General features: G+C 56.6%; 9 protein-coding genes across 9 annotated transcripts; 6 read left to right on the top strand and 3 right to left on the bottom strand.

Annotated features, from left to right (window-relative positions):
- Window positions 1–143: 143 nt before the first annotated feature.
- SLS55_001854 (uncharacterized protein) lies at window positions 144–2,536 on the top strand (the record flags this gene model as incomplete). Its single annotated transcript, XM_066773342.1, has 4 exons — window positions 144–221; window positions 366–945; window positions 1,028–1,562; window positions 2,452–2,536. 4 exons carry the CDS (start codon window positions 144–146, stop codon window positions 2,534–2,536), a joined length of 1,278 nt encoding a protein of 425 aa, XP_066635909.1.
- Window positions 2,537–2,784: 248 nt separating this feature from the next.
- On the bottom strand, window positions 2,785–4,811 carry SLS55_001853 (uncharacterized protein; the record flags this gene model as incomplete). Its single annotated transcript, XM_066773341.1, has 3 exons — window positions 2,785–4,203; window positions 4,318–4,415; window positions 4,484–4,811. The coding sequence occupies 3 exons, from the start codon at window positions 4,809–4,811 to the stop codon at window positions 2,785–2,787; spliced, it is 1,845 nt and encodes a 614-aa protein (XP_066635908.1).
- Window positions 4,812–6,626: 1,815 nt separating this feature from the next.
- Window positions 6,627–7,836, top strand: SLS55_001852 (uncharacterized protein; the record flags this gene model as incomplete). Its single annotated transcript, XM_066773340.1, has 2 exons — window positions 6,627–7,321; window positions 7,377–7,836. The coding sequence occupies 2 exons, from the start codon at window positions 6,627–6,629 to the stop codon at window positions 7,834–7,836; spliced, it is 1,155 nt and encodes a 384-aa protein (XP_066635907.1).
- Window positions 7,837–8,639: 803 nt separating this feature from the next.
- On the top strand, window positions 8,640–10,379 carry SLS55_001851 (uncharacterized protein; the record flags this gene model as incomplete). The annotated part of the gene is made up of 3 exons (XM_066773339.1): window positions 8,640–8,826; window positions 9,287–10,059; window positions 10,110–10,379. The coding sequence occupies 3 exons, from the start codon at window positions 8,640–8,642 to the stop codon at window positions 10,377–10,379; spliced, it is 1,230 nt and encodes a 409-aa protein (XP_066635906.1).
- Window positions 10,380–10,794: 415 nt separating this feature from the next.
- On the top strand, window positions 10,795–11,362 carry rpl22 (60S ribosomal protein eL22; the record flags this gene model as incomplete). Its single annotated transcript, XM_066773338.1, has 4 exons — window positions 10,795–10,806; window positions 10,888–10,926; window positions 10,982–11,178; window positions 11,236–11,362. The coding sequence occupies 4 exons, from the start codon at window positions 10,795–10,797 to the stop codon at window positions 11,360–11,362; spliced, it is 375 nt and encodes a 124-aa protein (XP_066635905.1).
- A 473-nt stretch (window positions 11,363–11,835) lies between these two features.
- On the bottom strand, window positions 11,836–12,475 carry SLS55_001849 (uncharacterized protein; the record flags this gene model as incomplete). The annotated part of the gene is made up of 3 exons (XM_066773337.1): window positions 11,836–12,173; window positions 12,222–12,281; window positions 12,331–12,475. 3 exons carry the CDS (start codon window positions 12,473–12,475, stop codon window positions 11,836–11,838), a joined length of 543 nt encoding a protein of 180 aa, XP_066635904.1.
- Window positions 12,476–15,110: 2,635 nt separating this feature from the next.
- Window positions 15,111–17,229, top strand: SLS55_001848 (uncharacterized protein; the record flags this gene model as incomplete). The annotated part of the gene is made up of 7 exons (XM_066773336.1): window positions 15,111–15,302; window positions 15,355–15,472; window positions 15,556–15,674; window positions 15,725–15,776; window positions 15,828–16,721; window positions 16,805–16,955; window positions 17,055–17,229. 7 exons carry the CDS (start codon window positions 15,111–15,113, stop codon window positions 17,227–17,229), a joined length of 1,701 nt encoding a protein of 566 aa, XP_066635903.1.
- A 315-nt stretch (window positions 17,230–17,544) lies between these two features.
- On the bottom strand, window positions 17,545–18,278 carry SLS55_001847 (uncharacterized protein; the record flags this gene model as incomplete). The annotated part of the gene is made up of 2 exons (XM_066773335.1): window positions 17,545–17,952; window positions 18,000–18,278. The coding sequence occupies 2 exons, from the start codon at window positions 18,276–18,278 to the stop codon at window positions 17,545–17,547; spliced, it is 687 nt and encodes a 228-aa protein (XP_066635902.1).
- An 806-nt stretch (window positions 18,279–19,084) lies between these two features.
- On the top strand, window positions 19,085–20,221 carry SLS55_001846 (uncharacterized protein; the record flags this gene model as incomplete). Its single annotated transcript, XM_066773334.1, has 1 exon — window positions 19,085–20,221. One exon carries the CDS (start codon window positions 19,085–19,087, stop codon window positions 20,219–20,221), a length of 1,137 nt encoding a protein of 378 aa, XP_066635901.1.
- Between the last annotated feature and the right edge of the window lie 13 nt (window positions 20,222–20,234).

Genomic DNA, 20,234 nt, shown 5'->3' with positions numbered 1-20,234 from the left:
AGCCCGCCGACATCATCACCACGCGCGCAGTGGTCGCAACCGGCCTGGTCTTGGCCAGCCGGGAGCGCCTGGCGTCACCGGGAGCCGCCCAGCCCGGCCCTGCTCTCGAACAATCAATCTCGTTTCCGAGTTCATTAGCCAACATGGCCACCAACCAGCTGGCTGCCTGGGCCCAGGCCTTGCGGTACGACCAGCTGCCGCCGCACGTCGTCGACGCTGCGGTGCGAAGCTTTCACAACTGGGCCGGGTGCGCCATTGGCGGCGCCCACCACCCAGCCGCAGCCATCGCCCGTCGCTCGCTCGCGCCTTTCGCCGGCGCGCCTACATCGTCGGTCCTTGGCTGCCAAGAGCGTGCCGATGCCCAGTCAGCCGCCCTCTTCAACGGCGTCAGCAGCCACGTGCATGACTACGATGACACCCACCTCGACACCATCATACATCCGTCCGGGCCCGTGGCGTCCGCTCTGCTAGCTGCCGCCGAGTGGAGGAGGCCCGTGGCGGGCAGCGACTTCATCCTGGCCCTGGTGGCCGGCATCGAGGCTGAATGCAAAGCCGGGCTCGCCGTGTGGCCGGACCACTACAACATCGGCTGGCACATCACGAGCACGGCGGGTTCGATTGGCGCCGCCGTGGCCGTCGGGAAGCTGCTGGACCTCAGCATCGAGCAGATGCAGTGGGCGATAGGCATTGCTGCCACCCAGGTCACTGGCCTGCGGGAGCAGTTTGGCAGCATGACCAAATCCTTCCATCCCGGACGCGCTGCTCAGAACGGCCTCCTCGCCGCTGTTCTTGCGTCTAATGGATACGACAGCTCGCTGCAGTCCCTGGAGGCCAAGCGCGGCTGGGCCAATGTAGTGAGCGCCTCCAACGATGTTGGCGCACTGATGCAGGGCTTGGGCAAGACGTGGGAGATCGAGAAGAACTCGTTCAAGCCCTTTCCCTGTGGTGAGTCCTCGTTTTACTTCATCTATTTGCATGATGATGGTGCGCCAAGCCTTGCCGGTTGCAGCCACTGACTGCTGATCAGGCATTGTTATCCATCCCATCATTGATGGCTGCATTCAAGTGAAGCAGGCATTTTCCACCGCTGCAAAGGATGCCTCCGACATTGTTAGCGTCGACGTTTCAGTCCATCCCCTCGTGTTGGAGCTTACTGGAAAGAAATCGCCAAGGACTGGTCTCGAAGGCAAGTTCAGCGTCTTCCATGGCGCTTCTGTGGGACTGCTCTATGGGAAAGCGACTCCAGCTCAGTACGAAGATGCTGTCGTGCAGGATCCGATTGTGGTAGAGCTGCGGGACAAGGTAAACGCAACAATCGATGAGGGCCTCCGTCCCGACGAGGCTCACGTGAGGGTTGAGTTTAAGGACGGCTCTGTGCAGGAGAAGCATGTTGAGCATGCTGTCGGAAGTGTCGAGGTGAAAATGACAGACGCCCAGCTCGAAGACAAGTTTCTGGACCAATGTACCCCGGTCCTGGGGGATACAAAGGCCAAAGAAGCTTCGCAGGCCTTGTGGAAGCTGCACGAGGTAGGCGACATTGCAGAGATCACGTCCTTGCTAAGGTAGAGGCAAATACCTTGCCATTGTTCAGCCTGGACGGCGATCTGACCGTGTTGGGGATGATTTGTCCGTGTTCATAAGATGCAGCACGTCTTCATATCACGGCAACGGTCTTTTACGTATTTGAAGAGAGTTGTTGTTGCGAATGACTAGTTGCACATACCGGATACGGTTAGTGGTTATTGCCTAGTAGCTCTTCACGATAATCTACAGCTGCCCACGACTGGCCTGGTCAGGTGCTACCTCAAGCGCTTATTACCCTGCAGCTCAATGTACGGACCGAGCGTGCATAGCGTGAATCCACCATGTTAATTCGCTCACGCCCAGGGTCCGATCGGCCGAGCACTGCTGGCCACCGACCATCGCACAACTCACGCCCCGAGTGCCGTGGCCGGGCAGCGAACAAGGCTCGCGACGCACGGATGGCGATCACCTGATGCTTCCGTCGATTCACCGGCCGCAAAGAGCGTGGTCGAGCCGCCCGGATCTCTCCCGGCGGGCGGCCGAGCGCCCGGACACATGCCTCTGCGCGATTTGGACGACGCGAGAGCCGACCCTGAGCACGCCCGAACTTTATTTCGTTCTCCAAGGCTGTTGACAGGTGCACGACAGAGACAAAGTGGTATATGTGGCTAACCGGCAGGCATATCTTCCTCAAAGAACTTCTCCCGGACCTTTTGCTTTCCCAACAAAGCATTCAACGCATACCCAGGCTGTCTCCTTTCCTGGTTGCAGACCCGCTCTTTTGGTGACAGATCGGTGCCGCGTGCACAGTGGGCTATAGTGTCAGGATTTTGCTGTCCCATCATGTCCCGCAGAAGACACTACACTCTCTGCACGGACGCTTGAAGAATCCACCAGAGGATGTGACGTGGACAATGAGAAGGACAGCTACGAAGGCGATGGCAAGAAGTCCGTCGGCTCTGCTCAATTAGACTTCAGTGGCGACAACGAGGTCTATTCGACTCCATCGTAAGAGGAAGGGCACAACAAAAAGAATAAGAGTGCGTATCCCCAGACAGCCGCCCCCGGTAGAGTGCAATCGACCATCCTGAATTTCAGCAGTCTTCCAGCTGAAGGCAAGACATGAACCGGACGAACAATATGAGTACTCGACTCTCAAGTTTGACAAAATATATCTTTGGTGTTTGTCAACTTTACTTTGTGAACTTGCCGCAGATGGAAGAGACGACTTAAGGGGCTAGACGAACCTAGCGAGTATGCTCATCGAACGCATATTTTAATCTTGTCTTCCGATTCCCAAGAGGTTATCGGATAGAAAGTGCCAACCCGCCGAAATTCTTCTTCATCGCCCTCATTTGGCACGAGGAGGAGACCCATGGAGTTGAGGATGAGGATGCACCAGACGGTCTTCGGCAAACTCTTTTCAATGTCGAATTTCCCAAGAGCGATGGTTGATTCCCCCTTTTCATCCAGCACCGCCCTGTTTCCATGCTCCAGAGATGACTTGACTTGAAGGTACAGCTCTCTGTTCCGCTGTTCATCCAACACAAGACGTCCCTGGCGGACAGGTGCAGATAGTAGAAGCCTGTCGTCCTGCAATTTGCCGAGGGTGTTTCCAACCGTTGCGATTGGATACTGCAATATCTCTGCAACAGGCCAGTGCTTCCCAGTCCATCGTCTAGGGGTCGGATGGAACGTTGGCCCGTCCAAAGAAGCCCACGACCACGACGGTGCGCGAGCATCGCCTTCCGGCCGCACCATGAGAGTTTGAGGGCCCCATTTCTCCTTCCACTCCTTCTCGATATCCTTGTTCAGGAACTTCACCCCGATCAGGCGGCGCGAAGACCACAGGAGACCCCAGATCATGTCCGATTTCCACAATCCCGCAAGGAACTCACCACCGACGCGGTCTTGGATACGGCGAGCGACGCCAGCGATGGCAAGCAGACGGTCACGTTTCTTGGTGAGAAACCTGGGCGTGTACCAGTTGTCTAGCGACATGTACCACGTCCTGAGAACATCCAATCTAGGGTCTTTGATCTTTTTGTCGTTGGAAATGGGAGATCCACGATGCCAAGATGCCGGGTTGAAGAAGCCAGGGCCAGAAGTGTTGTAGGTCCCTTTCTGGTTCCAACTGCCATCATCCGACCTTCTCCCCGCGAGGCATTCGTAGGTGATCCTTCCTTTAGCGTACTGTAAGACGCGTCTCGACAGCACGCCTTCTTCGAAGCACCAGGCTCGCGTCCCGACTGGTCCCTCCTGGGTTGAAACCGGCTCTGCTCTCATGTACACAAACCCTGGATCCTGGTCATCGACATCGTTGTAGCGAAGTTTTTGGTGAGCGAGGCCTGACGGTGGTCTTTCGTGCAAGAAGCCTTCCTTGATGGATTTGGCACGAGCCGCTTGTATGGTCACAAAGGCATCGCCAAAGATATGATGCATCTTGGCGATCTCGGCCGTCTTGACAGCGTCGTCGTCCTGGACAATGCAAAGCGCATCTACCCAGAGATATCGGATCTCGAGCTTCCGCGTGACGAAAACGGCGTCCTTGATGGTCGGCGGCAACTTGTCCTCAGGGATTCCGTGCGTGAGCCTTTCCTGGCTCTCTTTACTCAGGTGGACAGGCTGCTCCTGGAGCGACACGCCCCAGACGTAGCTCAGAGCTGCATACCGTCCTCTCTGTTGGCCGTCTGTCAGAAGGAGGCGGCAGCCTTGTCCAGACACACCGACATCAACGATGTACGAGGGCAGAAATGCATCATCGGGTGTTTTGCACGATTCATGCTTACAGACACAGTCTTGGAGCCAGCTGTTGATTTTCTCGAATGCTTGATCCGAGCGGGGATTGGGGAAAGGATCCCTGCCTTGGATGGACTTTGCGCATGGATCGCCTGGGCCGTTTGTCAGCTGGACTTGTACATGGTGGACCAATGGCGCTCGTCTTCCCCGGATAACCTACGCGGATCGGCAAAGAGGCGAAAGTATACGCTGGACAGGTGAGACATCTGATCGCCCAAGTTGATCGTCTGCGGAGTGGTGCGGAGGTTTCCGAGCAAGCCCACAGCCTCATTGTTCTTGATCAGAAGGTCGCGGTCGCTAGGGGTCAGATCGGCCTTTTGGGCGTCGTGGAGCCAGACGCAGAAAGGGCAAGGGCATGAGAGAAACGACTCGAAGTTGTCATGAAGCACGTGTTCGTAGGATTGGAGATGATTGACGGGCGGTAGGTCTCTGCATGCCGGGCATAGATCCTCTTTTGGATACTCGACAAGTGTGAGTGGATTTTCCATCGAGTTGGTGTGCAGACGACGAGGCAAAGCAGAAAGAACAGTTACATGTCAAGGCAGTCGTGGCAGGCTGGTAAGCGCTGACGCGACACGACGCAAGCCACGATTGGTGTAACGTTTACGTGGGGGCCAATCGGTGAGCACGTGCGAAACATGTCCAAACTCATTCAAGTAAAAGCAAAGGCCAGGTGAATACCAAAGGGCTACTTTTGGGGGTTGTACAATGGTTCGATCGTACATCAGGAAGCGCTCGCCATGTGGTCTAGTTGGGGAAGGTGATACGAATTGGCGCATTGACACCAAGCTTTCTGCAGAGAGCCCCAAGCTTTGCGGTGCGACGATCAGTGGTGTTGCATGGTCTTGGCGACACGAGGCTGTGGCGTCCGGGGTTCGTATTGCCAGAAGCTAACTTTATACCGTCACCTCACCTCTACAGTGTGTTGATTGGCGCCTTTGCGTGGGAAAAAGAGAAGACGGAGTAATTCCGCCAATGGCCGTTCCGAACGTGTTCCGGCGTTATCAAGAGGGCCCCCGGGCCGCACAAAAATGGTTGACGGCAGGAAAAGAAAAGGAGCGGATGCGGTTGGAATGGTCCCAGAGAGGGAGGTGCGGTTCTTATCGTTGCAGCCGTCAGACAAAGGCCGCGGCTTCTCCGACGATCGGACACAAGCTCGGCGACAACAGCTCAGGAGAGGCCGGCCTTTTCCCTTGATGCCAACACTTGCGAGGAAAATAGGCAAAGGGGCCGCCGGTGGTGGGGAGAAACTGTACGTCTTGCATTCCCAGCTGGTCAGTGGTGCTTCCCCTGCCTGGATATTGGACCAGGGATGGCGCAAGAGAAACATGTTCCAGAAACCGGCCCCGCTCTCTCCCGCTCCATCTGGGAAACGCACCGCGCCGATTGGACGGAAATAGATCCTCCCGTTGAACAGCCGCTCTCCGACGCCGGCATGGGTTGAGTATTGATTGCGGTGTCAAGCATGGATGGTGCCTCGAGACGGATCAAAGGGGGCGGCGGGCGGCGGGCGTGGAGCGGTGTGGTCGGCCGCGTCGTGCTGCGGTTCTCGAGGAGCAGACTGTCTGTTGCCGTTTTTTCCAGAGAGGCCTCGATTGACGCAAGCATCCCGGTGCCGTTCTTGCCGCAGCCAAGCTGTCACAGCCATGGCTGCGCGAATGAAGCAGCCTGAGGCCGACACAAGACTTCTGGGCACGTCTTGTCCCGTTCAGGCGCGCCATGCAGGCGGCAAGGATGGGCGCATGGTGTGTCTTACATGGGGTCGAGGTTGGTGGAGGATGATAGACGCGTCAGCTACCGCATGGGAGCAGCGGCCATTTTACATACGCGGCAAAGTCGGTGCGTATAGGCGGCGGGGGCTCGCCTGCTGTATTCGAAACGCCCTCTCATCTCGGCACCTGGCCAAGACAGACAAGCTCCGGCCAGTGCGTCCCCAAGCACCAATCACCAGCCGCGTCCCCCAGTATAGTCGCCCCTCCTCCGCTGTTGCATCGCTGCGACTCAGGCTTCGACCGGCGAGCAATGCCGCCGCACCACCGCCCGTTCTTCCGCTGCTCGTTTCACCCTGCCCGATGGTCGGAAACATCCAGCTGCTTGTCCGCCCAGCCATGACGACGCAGGCATGCCCAAGACGTATATAAGTCCCAAGACGCCAACAAAGCTTGGTTTTCTTAGCCAGCAACCATCAGCTCCTCTCATTCTTCACTACCGCTCTCTTCAGGCATTGACTGCCGAGTCCTTCGTTCTTTGCTCGCCCTCGAAACAACAAACTTCAAACTACCAACTCCCTCTTTTCCGCCAAAATGGTTCAAATCAACAACGCCCTCGCGGGCATGATTGTCGGCGCTGGCGCCCTTGTTGCTGCGGCTCCCGCCCCCGCTCCCACTGCTGCTCCCAACCTCAAGGACGCTCAGATTGGCAAGCGTGCCGATGCCTGCACCTTCACCGACGCCTCGGCCGCCAGCGCGTCCAAGGCCTCCTGCTCCACCATCATCCTCAGCGACATCACCGTCCCTGCCGGTGAGACGCTCGACATGACCGACCTCGAGGACAACACCTACGTCGAGTTCCAGGGCACCACCACCTTCGAGTACGACGAGTGGGAGGGCCCGCTCGTCTCCTTCTCGGGCACTGGCATCACCATCACCGGTGCCTCGGGCCACGTCCTCGACGGCAACGGTGCCAAGTGGTGGGATGGCGAGGGCTCCAACGGTGGTGTCACCAAGCCCAAGTTCTTCTACGCCCACTCGCTCAAGTCGTCCACCATCAAGGGCCTGAACATCAAGAACACTCCCGTCCAGTGCATGTCCATCAACGGCGCTGAGGAGCTCTACGTCCAGGACATTACCATTGACAACACCGATGGTGACGCCACCAACGACGATGGCGACGCTCTTGGCCACAACACTGATGCTTTCGACATCGGCAGCAGCACTGGCGTGTACATCTCTGGAGCCAACGTCCAGAACCAGGATGACTGCATGGCCATCAACTCTGGGTGAGTTTGAATATTGAACCTCCTCCACCACTGAAAGATACTGACTGCTCTACAGCGAGAACATCTCCATGATGGACGGCACCTGCTCCGGCGGTCACGGTCTCTCCATCGGCTCCGTCGGCGGCCGCTCCGACAACGACGTCAAGAACGTCACCGTCTCCGGCATGACCGTCAAGAACTCGCAGAACGGTGTCCGCATCAAGACCGTCTACGACGCCACGGGTTCCGTCTCGGACATCACTTACTCGGACATCACCCTCTCCGGCATCACCAAGTACGGTATCGTCATCGAGCAGGACTACGAGAACGGCTCCCCCACCGGCGAGCCCACCGACGGCGTCCCGATCACCGGCCTCACCATCGACGGCGTCACCGGCTCCGTTGAGGACGACGCCACCCCCATCTACATCCTCTGCGCCGACGGTGCTTGCAGCGACTGGTCCTGGTCCGCCGACATCACCGGTGGCGAGGCCTCGACCGAGTGCTCGGGTATCCCCGACGGCGCTTCCTGCTAAGCGCTTCGCTCGAGGTAGAGCTCGGAGTGTGGAAACATTTCCGGCATTGCTTCTTGCAAAACACAGCCCGCGAGCCCTCTTGAACGCGAGGGGGATTGGTTTCTGAAAACCCCATGGTTGTTCGAGCAGAGCTTTTTTGACTTGAAACCTGTAAAAACCTTTTCAACTTCTTTTCTGTAGTGAAATATTACTTTTGGACTGCTCAAAACATCCTTGATCACCACTTATTGCTTGCACTGCGGATGACAAAAGAAATTGGCCGTCCCGCATCTGCCTAGTAGAAATGTTAAATGTTCCACTACTTTTCTATGGGTAGTAGTTGAATCCAAAATCCGGACGTAAATGTGCGCATTTAAAGCTTACATTGACGTCCGGATCTTGGATTCAACTACCCAAAAATACAATTCACAAAATATTTAAGAAGGCGCGCACTAACCTTGTCAGGTTCGCGCAGCGACGTTTAAGAAGGCGCGCTGTGCTGGGGTTGTGGCACTGATCAGTTGGTGGCTGTTTAAGGTATATCATAGTCAGTTTTCGCAGTCCTTCAGCGCAGAAGTACTCCAGCTTCGCCGACATCCCCACCCGCCTGACACAACTATCCCAGCCAACCTACTCATTTGGATCTTAGAGCACTACTTCTACTCTCCGGAACGCCCTACGGAAACGAGAGGGGCAATGTCAAATGGTGTTCCCTCAGTTGCTGCAGACGAATTCGGGACATTTGGGCCGCAAAGCGTAGGAAGAGGACGAGAAAAGATTTAGAAAAAATTGAGACTGCGGCTTTAAACCACACTCAAGCACTCATGGAGTTCCAGAAGGTTGCATATGACGCCGAATCGTCGCGCCAATCCAAGGATAAGGTCCGGAAAAGGCTACAAGATGCGAATATCTCTCTGCCGCAACTTCTCAAAGCTAAGATGATCCGCCGCATGAAGACGTTAACGTGGGGGAACGGAAAGGTCTCGCAATTACGCAAGATCGACTCCAGCTGTAGGTGCACTGTGGTACGACCTCGGTGGGTTTGAGAATGTGCCGTGGTACTGATAGAGGACAGCCTTCTCGGGTCGAGCGCTTGTTTTCCCGAAGCCAAGGTTACCGTACTGAGCCGATGCACGGTTCTCGGCATGCGGAGATCCATAAGAGCGTGCGGCAGCGACAATAAAGACTCGGGGGTTGCAATCAAGGATAGAAGTTGCCTGGCACAAATCGCTCCTCTCGTGCTTAAGTTAGCACTCGTAGATGCGGAATGACGATGGTGGGGCAGAGGGAGATGCGCAACTAGCTGGGGTAACGATATCGGAGCTTCACCCCCACCCTCCGACGTGCCTATCGGCTCCAGGCATAAATACGCGGGTGAACTTCTGCTTCCGCAACTTCAGCTGCAAGTGAAAGGCATTTACTCGTTTGTCCGTCATCATGGCCAGCGTCGATACTTACCCGCCACCGCAAGATGTCGAGCTTCCAATGTTGAACGCCATCCCGGCCCATCTGGTGGACCGTTTCGACCCGGCCTTTGTTCAACAGCACAATAAATACCAACTCGGGAGGCTGCACACGCACCAGATTCCGATCGAGTGGGTCCGGGCGAACCCGGCCAAATACGCCATTTCCTACGGCCGCGCGCACTTCCCCACAACGCGTGTCAAGATCTCCGAGCAGAAATGCCCAGTAAAGGACGGCGAGATCACCATCCGCATCTTCGAGCCCGTGGACGGCAAACCCAAGAAGCCGGCTTACATGAACTTCCATGGCGGCGGCTGGGTTTTTGGCGGCGGGCTTGCGAAGGACCACGAGTTTTGCAAGCGGCTTGTGCACAACCTGGGTTGCGTCGCTTTCGACGTCGACTACAGGCTGGCACCCGAGTATCCGCATCCGACCCAGTTGGAGGACTGCTGGGACGCGTTCCGGTGGATGAGGGCGAAGGCCGATGAGTTCGGGCTGGATCTGGAAAAGCTTGCTGTGGGCGGGGCGTCTGCGGGCGGCCACCTTGCCGCTGTCGTAGCATTCAGGTGCCGCGATGGAGGCGTTCCTTTGGCATTCCAGCTGCTGCAAGTGCCCGTCACCGACCTGGTCGCTGCATTCACGCCGACAGCCGAGCTTGATCCGACGTGTCCGTACGAGAGTTACAGAGAGATGTGGGATGTTGTGGTTCTTCCGGGAGAGCGCATGAGCTACTTCCAGAAAGCTTGGCTAGGGAATCCTCGGCCAGCCAAGTATGACCATGTAAGTGGTTCACGAGAAAACCTGGGGAGTAGAAAGCTGACGAAACGTAGGACTGGGAAGTCTCGCCCATCAAGAACCCAGATCTGTCCAATCTTGCTCCAGCACTGATTGTTACTGCGGAAATGGACCCGCTGAGAGACGAAGGCGAAGCGTATGGTAGGAAAATGAACGAGGCTGGCTCCAAGGCCGACATTTGGCGGATACCGGGTGTTCCCCATACTGTTGTCCACTTGGATGGTATCCTTGAAGGCGCACAGCAGTTCAACGCGAAGGCAATCAAGGCTCTCTCCGAGGCCTGGGATGTTCCCATCACTCCCTAAACCGATCTTTCAGTGTAAATTGAGCCAATTCAAGGCCCCCAAAATGGCACTTCGCTCTGATGTGGACGCCGGGAGTTTGGGCGTAGTCGGTGGCAATGCGTGACTTCGCACGAATGCATTGTGCAGCAAATGCCGCCGCGAGCGACGAGACGAGCGGGCTTACGTTGCGTCATTCAAAGGGAAGTGTTTTGAGGCTGAATGACTCGCCGAGCGAAGATGATGCGCATTTGTTGAATCAAGGGAGCGCTAGTCCCAAACAGTCGCGCCAACCGAGCTCCGGCACTTCGCGAATTCCCTCCACCAAACGGCAAGCGCGAAGTTTCTTCTTCACCTCGCGACATCTTCAACCACCGCCGTAGCGCAGGATACCCATTTCTTTGCGCACTTCGCAACCACCCCACACACCTCGTCAAAAATGGCCCCCGTCGTACGTTCACTGCTTTGCTGCCCGCCGATCTCCTGAGCGAGGCTCGGCTTTTGAGAGCAGTAGGCTAAGTGTGCATTACAGAAGCGTGCCGGCCCCAAGAAGGCCAAGGTCACCAAGAAGGTACGACCGCCCTCACCCGCTCCTTTCCCAGCGCGCAGTCTAACGCCCGCCGCAGTTCATCATCAACGCCTCGCAGCCCGTGAGCGACAAGATCTTCGACATCGCCGCCTTCGAGAAGTTCCTCCACGACCGCATCAAGGTCGATGGCCGCACCGGCAACCTCGGCGACACCGTCCAGATCTCCCAGCAGGGTGACGGCAAGATCGAGGTCATTGCCCACCAGGAGTTCTCTGGTCGCTACCTCAAGTACCTGTAAGTCATGCCGGAGAGGTGCGCGCAGGAACAATGGCTGACGGGATCGCGTCGCAGGACCAAGAAGTTCCTCAAGAAGCAGCAGCTCCGTGACTGGCTCCGCGTCGTCTCCACCTCCAAGGGTGTCTACGAGCTCCGCTTCTTCAACGTCGTCAACGACGAGGCCGACGAGGACGAGGAGTAAATTAGGATTGATACCCGGGATTTCGTCTGTAAAAGATAGCTGGAAAAGTCATCCTTGTTGCCCCTCACATTTTCCCTGACCGCCGCGCTGTGAACGTAATATCTCTTGTTCCGATATTTCCAAACTCAACTTGGCACAGATCAGAATTTGACATGACCCTGACGGCAGCAAGTTGCACCAATTGAAAATTTGCGGAAAGAAGTGGCGACGAGGTTAACCTTGGCTGGAGCTATACGGATTGGGTACGCCTCTGTAATCTTTCTTCAGGCTACCTGGGACGACAGGCTTGTGGAAAGCACTTGGATTACTTAAGCAAACCACCAATCATCCATTTTTCGACAAAGGGAGTATTGCACTAACGCAATCTGAATAGCAACAGTCTGGCATATCACAAGCCAAGATACCAACTAAAAAACTGCAAATCCATCATCCAGCCACTGCAACAAGTCTCAAGGCCAGCTTCTCATCCGGGCCTAATTCTTGTCGGTGATGGGCACCGGCGACGCAGTTCTTAGGTTGATCAACAGAGCACCATCATCGACCGTGGTAGAAGCTGCCGCCCATTTGATGACATAAACATCTTCGGTTTCGGTAGGAACAGCCCGATAGTTCATTTGGATCTCGCCGGCATCCGAGAGATGATATGCCCATGCTCCGTATAGGCCAAATCCCGTTGTAGTCATGGTCGTGGTCGAGTTCGCAATACCGACCGTCTCCAGATCGTCGCCGGAGTTGGTGATGCCCCAGGCGTAGGATTGGCCACTGTCAGTAGTCACAGTCCAGGTTCCGCTTTGGCTGTCCTCCGTCGACACTGAGCAGTCAGAGATCTGTCTACGTCGGGTAGCAGCACTGGACTTACAAGTGATGTTCGTGATGCCTGAGACGTCCGCAGGAACTTCTACGCCCGCATAGGCTATGCCTGTGCATACTGTCAGTGAGTCTTCCAAGCCCGGTTTCAGGATGCGGACCGTCTGCAATGAAGACACCCAGGCCATCGGGAATGTCAGAACCATACGCATAGAGCTTGAAGGAATCGGCTCTCGGCTTGATGGCGGCGGCGGTCGAAAAGCGGACAAGGAACAGCACCGTGGCTGCCAAAAAGAGGGAAAACATGATCGTCGGTCCCAGGTGGGTGAATGACGGTTACCACGTTGGGCTTCCAGGAGAGACCAGGCGGATTCGCAGCTTCAACTACCTCGCGGTGGCATCGAATATTTGTAATGGCCCTTTTGCGAGCTTTTCCTGAGGTGCCTTTATCCATATGCCACAGACTGACGCCCCGGTCAAGTCGGCTAGGATCATCAGGCAGAAGGGCACAATCTACGGCGCAGCAGCTTCGCCGGCATGGTCTCGATAGCACGAGCTACGCGAGGGTGGTCTCATGACAGGGCCGACGTGGCCTTCGTTTCATTTCGCGGGCCAAAAACGGGTTGCACGGCGGTTGCACAGCTTTGCTGTTCGAATCAACACTATCTTGATCGCCACAACCGCCGGACCAAGAGTTATAGTCGCATGCAGGGAATCGAAACCGTTAGGCGAGCAAGTGGCGGTGGGTGGATTCAGCTGAGGTTCCCGCGGTGAGCCAACCGGCGTTAATGAAGATGACGCGCGTACACCGTACACGATTCCCAAAACGGCAACTTTCGGCCAACAAGCTCGAGCTGTTAAGGTTCCGCATCCAACGAACAAGCCGCCGCCATGTGCCAAGACGCATGTCTCCCGTCTCACAGGGGCATTTCTCTCCGCCGCTGAGGCTCCATGCGGAGCAGAGGCCGGGACAGTCACTGCAGCCGGGCCGTACCTTGGACAGCATCGGAGAAATATAGCTTTTGGTCTGACCACAATATAGGCAAGGTCAGCCTTGCAGCATCCGCACCCGCGCGGGAGCGTTGACTCGGCTATCTCGCCGTTCGACCGCTTAGATGCGAGCGGTGTGGTGGTATTGAGCACCCTATGACAAAAGGCCGACCTTAAGCCCGAGGGTGGCTTAAGGTGAATATGCGCCCCAACAGGTGGTGTTCGCTTCCTCAAGTCTGGGCTGGGGACGCGTCTCCGCCTCTCAGCCAGGCCGAATCAGGAGAGAAAAGCGCTTTCTCGCCTCTCCCAGCAACCCAACTTTGCCTCCCACGTCAGCAGGACCCTCCGCCGTGGATCCCGCGAGATCAGCCACATGCACCCGAGACCGGATGTGTTCGCACCCATACCGACAACCGTTTGTTTATCTTTGGAAGCGAACATGCCTTCAAGGTTGATTGGCCGTTTCATATGGATGATGAGCGGGTGAGGCGCCCAACGAGGCACTATACCCTGCTACCATCACAATGATTTTGTCCCGTTCCCGCTTTCTGCTCGACTGCTCCCTTTGGGTCGAGTCCACGTACTCAAACTGTTTGCACGAGCTCTTTTAATATGTGCTATGCAAAGGGTTGCCGGGTGTGACTGCTCGCTGGAAAGCTTCAGTCAACGGTCGGTCATTTGGGTAAATGCAGCGGCTGATCAAGTCTGGACGCAGACCTATTGAGACCTCTAGCGGTCCCGGTGCGAGCTCCGGATTTCTGGAGGGTTATCTGGAGGTGGTGTCGTTCCAGTCGGCTGGATGCACAATGGCCCGACTAAGCAACCGCATGGGCACTTGCAGTCCTATCTAGAGGCAGCAGCTTACTTGGCTACATGCTCGAGACAGCGCTTAGATGCGCCATCAGATCAACTTGGTTATACGTATTCTGGACTTTCGGCCAATGGGACGCGATTCTGGCACTTGGAGTTCGTATTGAAGGCTCAACTCGCTGCATCAGGAAATGGACTCGTCAGCTCAGTCCTCCTGTCCGAGTCAAATGATCGGTAGCATGCTTCAAAGAGTATTGTTTCTGTGCGGCACACTTCATCCCGGCCATATATGCTGTCAGCAACCCTCGCAGGTGGCCTGTTTACCTTGTTCCCGAGCCGGAAATTAATTTGTGGCTTACACGGCCATGCGCCATCGTGGCTGCTCCTGCCAGCCTCTTGCGCCCTGAGGCAAATATGCAGAAGGTTATTGAAACATGGCGACAGGCGGATCCCGATGAAACTAAGCCCTGAACCGGCTGACTCGCGGCCAAATGTCTTCGATGAGTCGTGGCCCCCATGGGCTCTAGCCGAGCCTCAGACAGCTCCAACATCGCGAGAGGTTAGTTCCTCGCCTTCTCATGTGCTATTATCGTACTGGAAATATTTGCGTGGGGGGAATCCCACGGGGCCACTGTTCTTACATGCATTGGCGATGCTCCGACCTTCCCCATGGATCCCCGGCACAGCTGTGGGCCGTAAGCTTTCTGTTATCCAGACGCCGAGGCACATGGTCAAGCAATAGCCTGTCCGCTTGGTCTGCTTCACCAGCCTACGCTCGTCTGTTTGAGCCTGCACGAGGACTCTAGTACAGTGGAGACACATCCTTTCTCGGCTAAGTACTGCAGGCGCCCCGTCAGGCAGCAAAGTACGCGTCGAGAAGCCTTGGAGTTTGACGATGGTGGTGTAGCATCGCTTCTCCATTTCTGTACCATCAGCTTGCCTTGACGCTTCCCTCCGCCGCTTGCAACGCTGGTATTTAACTTCATCCGCAGTCTGCTGAAGAACGTACCCGATCAAGGCTTTCCTCCCTTCTCCCCCCTTTACCCATCGCGCAAGGAGAGCCCCGGAGATCGAAGTCTTTCGTTAGGATTCATTCGTCCCTCACTTGACGTCTTCCCTGCTCCCACGCCATACCGCGAAGATGCGATCACTCTCCCTTTGGAGCCTTCTCTTCGCCGGAGCGCTCGCGGCGCCGCAAGCTGCCTCGTCAACTTCCTCTGCAGCGGCATCTGTATGCACTGGCAATACTGCCAGTGACAGATCTACCTGGTGTGAGTATGATCTTCAAACCGACTGGTACTCTGAAATCCCGGACACGGGGGTCACTGTCGAGGTAAGAACTTCTACCAGCTGTGAAGTTCCATTCCACGAGCTAAAATCCGCAGTACTGGTTTGATGTCACCAACACGACTGTGTCACCCGATGGCATTGAGCGCATGGCTTTGGCGGTCAATGGGTCTGTTCCTGGCCCTACCATTGAGGCAAATTGGGGAGACACAGTTGGTAAGCCTCAATCATTTCTTTAGCCCAGTGGTTGATCGCTTGATGGAGAGGGAGCCAAATGAATGGTCTCTGACGCTACCCAGTTGTGCATGTCATGAACAGCATGCAGAACAATGGAACGGGTATCCATTGGCACGGTATTCGCCAAAACTGGACCAACTGGATGGACGGCGTTCCAAGTATCACTCAGTGCCCGATTGCGGTATGTCCACCCGAACCAGATGAAGAGGCCAATGCTGACCATGTCCTTAGCCGGGAGAGTCTATGACTTATACTTGGCGCGCAACGCAGTATGGTTCTAGCTGTAAGCCGCACCGGTCATGAGCACTACCGAGACAACAGCTGACTGTTCCAGGGTACCACTCTCACTTTTCACTGCAAGCATGGAACGGCGTCTTTGGTCCCATTGTCATTCATGGGCCGGCTTCCGGCAACTATGACGAGGACATCGGCCCGGTCATGCTCAGTGACTGGTCTCACCAGACTGCCGACCAGCTGTACAACTACGCACAAACCCAAGGCCCTCCAGACCTCAATAACGCTCTGATCAACGGACTCAATGTCTACAATGATTCCGGAAGCATCACCGGCTCCCGGTGGGAAACAACCGTGGCATCTGGAAGCTCCTACCGTCTGCGGCTCGTCAACACGGCCATCGACACGCACTTCAAGTTCATGATCGACAACCACACACTCACCGTCATCGCCATGGACTTCGTCCCCATCGAGCCGTACCAGACCGAGTACCTCGACATCAACATGGGCCAGCGCTACGACGTCGTCATCACGGCCGACCAGGAGGAGCGGGACTACTGGATCCGCGCGGTCCCGCAGACGGCCTGCTCGTCCAACGAGAACGTCGACAACATCCGGGCCATCCTCCGCTACGACGGCAGCAGCGCAGCAGACCCCACGACCGCGGCCTACACCGACTTCGACAACGAGTGCGTCGACGAGCCGTACGCGTCGCTCGTGCCGGCGCTGGTGCAGAACCCCACGTCGGCCATGGTCGCGTCCGACAGCACCGACATGCCCGTCACCATCGGCGTGCTGGGCAACCTGTTCAAGTGGTACATCAGCGCCAAGACCATGGCCGTCGAGTGGGGCAGCCCGACGACCATGAGCGTCTACAACGGCAAGACGGATTGGACCGACGACGACCATGTCGTCGAGCTGGCGTCGGCGGATGAGTGGGTGTACTTTGTCATCGAGACGGCGCAGGGCGTGCCGCATCCGTTCCACCTGCACGGTAAGAATCAAAAACTCTCACTTGGGCATTGATCCGGGGGGCTCTGACGAAGCGGTTTGACTGATATTCTTCTGTTTGCGCAGGTCACGACTTCTGGATCCTGGCGTCGGGCACGGGCACGTACTCAGACGCGGTGACGCTCAACACGGCCAACCCTCCGCGTAGGGACGTTGCGACCTTGCCGGCCAGTGGCTATGTGGTCATCGCATTCTACACCGACAATCCCGGTGCTTGGTTAGTAGCCCTTCTTTTCTTTCTTCCTATTTATCTCCCCTCTTTCTCCTGCTTCAGTTTCCCCCGACTAATTCTTGCTGACTTGTCTTGATTCATCAGGCTCATGCATTGCCACATCGGCTGGCACACGTCCGAAGGCCTAGCGATGCAGTTCCTCGAGCGCGCAAGCGAGATGGAGGAGGTCATCAGCGCTGCGGCTATGACAGATACTTGCACTGCTTGGGATACGTATGCGACTGCGAATGGGGTTGAGGAGGAGGATTCCGGGGTATGAGGTAGCGAATTTCGCCTGCCAAGTGAGCGAGTTTTCGTAGAGTCGGTTCTCGTGTGCATTTCACCCATCATTCCGTTTATTTTCTTTTTAGACTTTCTGAAAGTTTAGTATCAATAAAAGGTGCCAAGCCATATGTTATCAGCGGATCAACGGAATCTTCATGGGATGAGTCCTGCGTGAGATGGACAATGGCTGATAGGATGATGATATTATGCATTAACTATGCCAACGTTTCTTTCAAGGAGTTAAGCAAGGCATTATTTACAGTACAGGAATAAAAGAGTAGGTAACGCATCGAGCATTCTTCGACTGCAATCAGTACGACCACACGGGCGGGAACACACCCGTGTAGTTATGGGTGCCCAAGCCCAGCATGGGAGTGCAGTCGGTGCGATTGAACTTTGGGGTCACGGCATAAGCAACCGCTTTGTCCGGAGAGTACGGACTGGGGCAGGCCACCACGCCTCCAACATCCTTTGCGGCGTCAGGCGCTTGGAAAGTCCAGTAACCTAAGGGTGTCTCGCAGTTGTAGCGGGGACTGTCGAGGGGGCAGTTGGCCATGGAAGTAACGTCAGAATCGTTGGCGGTCGGCAGAGCGTTGTAGGACCAGCCTTTGTAGCTGGGATAGGCGCCTGAAGGAATTTCGTGCGAGTGCTGGACAGTGATCTGGATCGCACCATCGGCAGCGACGTAAAGCTCCTGGCCGCCGGGTACCATGGAGGACTAGTCTGGTTAGCTCGAGACACGCAGCTCAAAGGGGCAAGACTTACGGGGGTCAAGCCACCCACGTAAACCGTGTCAGTGCCATTGGGACAGGAGGAGCCGACAATGGTAGGGCAATATTGACCGACTTTCTCGGCGAAGAGGGTTCCACCGTTTTGGGATTTGGCACCGTTTAAGGTGGTGTTGTTGGGAGCATACGCGGTGAGCGTGTAGCGGTAGTTTGTCTGAGACTGGCGAGCTTCCAAGACGGTGGACTTGGCTGGGAAAGCAAGAGCGGGAGAGAGGAGGCCGAGGGCGGCGAAGAGGATGTGCGAAGCGAAAGGCATGGTGGTCGAAGTTGACGCAGAAGTAACGATTGGAATGCGGCTTGATGAAGCTACAGAGGGATGCAAGGGATCGCGCGCTGTCTTTATGTAGCAGAGGAGGCTGCCAGGTGCGGAACGCCCGTCCGGGGGAGAGACAACGTGAGAGGGTTGCAGTTGCTTTGAGAGGCAAGAATCATGAAGGATACGACGAGGGGAGGTGCATTAGCTCCCGGTGCGGTGGCACGGCGGGTCAGCGGCCACGAAAAAACCGACAGGGTTGTGGCACACGCCACTGTCTTGAAAAGATGATCGGGACAAGCTGTTGCCGCAAACCCTTAGCTCCCAGCGATCTGCTGCTAATATTAGCAAGACGCTGCGCTGCCAGCTCTCGAGGGTGCCCAATCCGGCATGGGCCGAGCAGACGTTGAGGTTGCAGTCAGTCATGCGCCTGTCCATCGACCAGATACGAGGCTGCAATAATGGCCAGTCTCTATTGAAATCGATGGATGGCTGCCGGTCGACGGGTGGCGGTCACAATGGTGGCCATGACGGATCATGATGCGTCAGGCCGACGGCTACAGGGTGACACAGTCGGCGGGGGCTGACGCGCGAAGCCCCGAGGAATGTTCGATGCAAAGGGCGCGTGGCGAGCGTTTCAGCGTTTCAGCGACGAAGCCAGCCAGAATCAGCCAGAGGGCAGGCAGGTGCAGCGGGGGCGGCTACCCAACTGGGGGCCGCCGTTGCAAACACCCGACGTCATGCGCGGGCCGGTCCACTCCCGACACCTCCACCTCCGAGGTCCATCGGCTCTTCCTCTCCTCATCAAAATGGACGCCCTCCCCGACGAGCTGAAGCTGCACGTCATCTCCTACCTCGACCGTGCTCCGCCGTCCGACGCCCACTTCTTCGACGAGCCCGATCCCCATGCTCTCACCTCGTTCCGGGACCGCTCCCTCAAGGCCCTGTCTCTGGTGTCGCCCCGCTGGCGCCGTATCATCCGGCCCCTGCTCTTCCATTACCTCGTCTTCAACCTGCACATCCTTGACGACGAGCACAACGAATGGGTCCCCAGCCTCGCCGCCGAGCTGCCCCGCATCCGCGACTTTCTGGCCAAGTTCGACCGCCGCCATCATGTGAAGAGCTTGGTCGTCTGCGCCCATGGGGAAATCTACGGCTCGTTAAGGGCCGATATCGCCTCCGTCTCCACTGATTTCTGGTCTGTCGTCTTCCATCGCATCGAGCCTGCCTCGATCAAGATCGTCGCCCCTCCTGCCGCCTTGGCCCGTCTCGCCGGCTCCGGTGGCTACTTCCAGCACAGCTGGGCCTTCGAGCAGCGCTACCACGTCCTCGAGCTACGTCAGAATCCCGACCACGCCTGTGCCGAGTCCTGTGCTACCGCCGAAAATCTCATGGCCAGGCGCCGTTGGTGTCACATCGGCTACAACGAAGGCTCCTCGCTGTCCGCTTACAACTTGTACGAGTATCAGCATTACATTTCCCCCTGCGTCCTGAGGCACCTTCTCGAGCGAGCGAGCTGGGATTCCAACGCTGCCACTTCGCTCACCTACGTTGCAATCTTTCCCACAAGCGAAAATGTCCTCCGCTTCGCCCGCCACTTGGCTCTCCTACCAACCCAGTGTTGTATTACCTTCCAGCTGGCTCCAGAGCCGACCAGCACCATTCTGCACGAACCCCATCGAATGAAGCGAGCCCAGCCCGCCGATCTCTGGGTCGAGCTGGACCGCACCTACAGGGTCTTGGCCGGCTTCCTCGTGCATAACCGCCGACACAAGCTGCGTCCGTCCGTAAAGAGTCGGGACTACAGGTGGGACGCCCTGATTGAAACCCTGGACGACAATGAGCATTTAGGCGCCCTGAAAGATCATGGCTGGGCCAAGACTGATGGCTCCGAGTGGGTGCCATTCGACCTGGAAAAGCACCAGCCAACCGAACATGTCGCGTGAAAGAACTGGTCTC

Source organism: Diplodia seriata, assembly GCF_021436955.1.
Source record: "Diplodia seriata strain FDS-637 chromosome Unknown scaffold_2, whole genome shotgun sequence".
NCBI classification, from domain to species: Eukaryota; Fungi; Ascomycota; class Dothideomycetes; order Botryosphaeriales; family Botryosphaeriaceae; genus Diplodia; species Diplodia seriata.
This window is presented reverse-complemented; position numbering and strand designations above follow the sequence as displayed.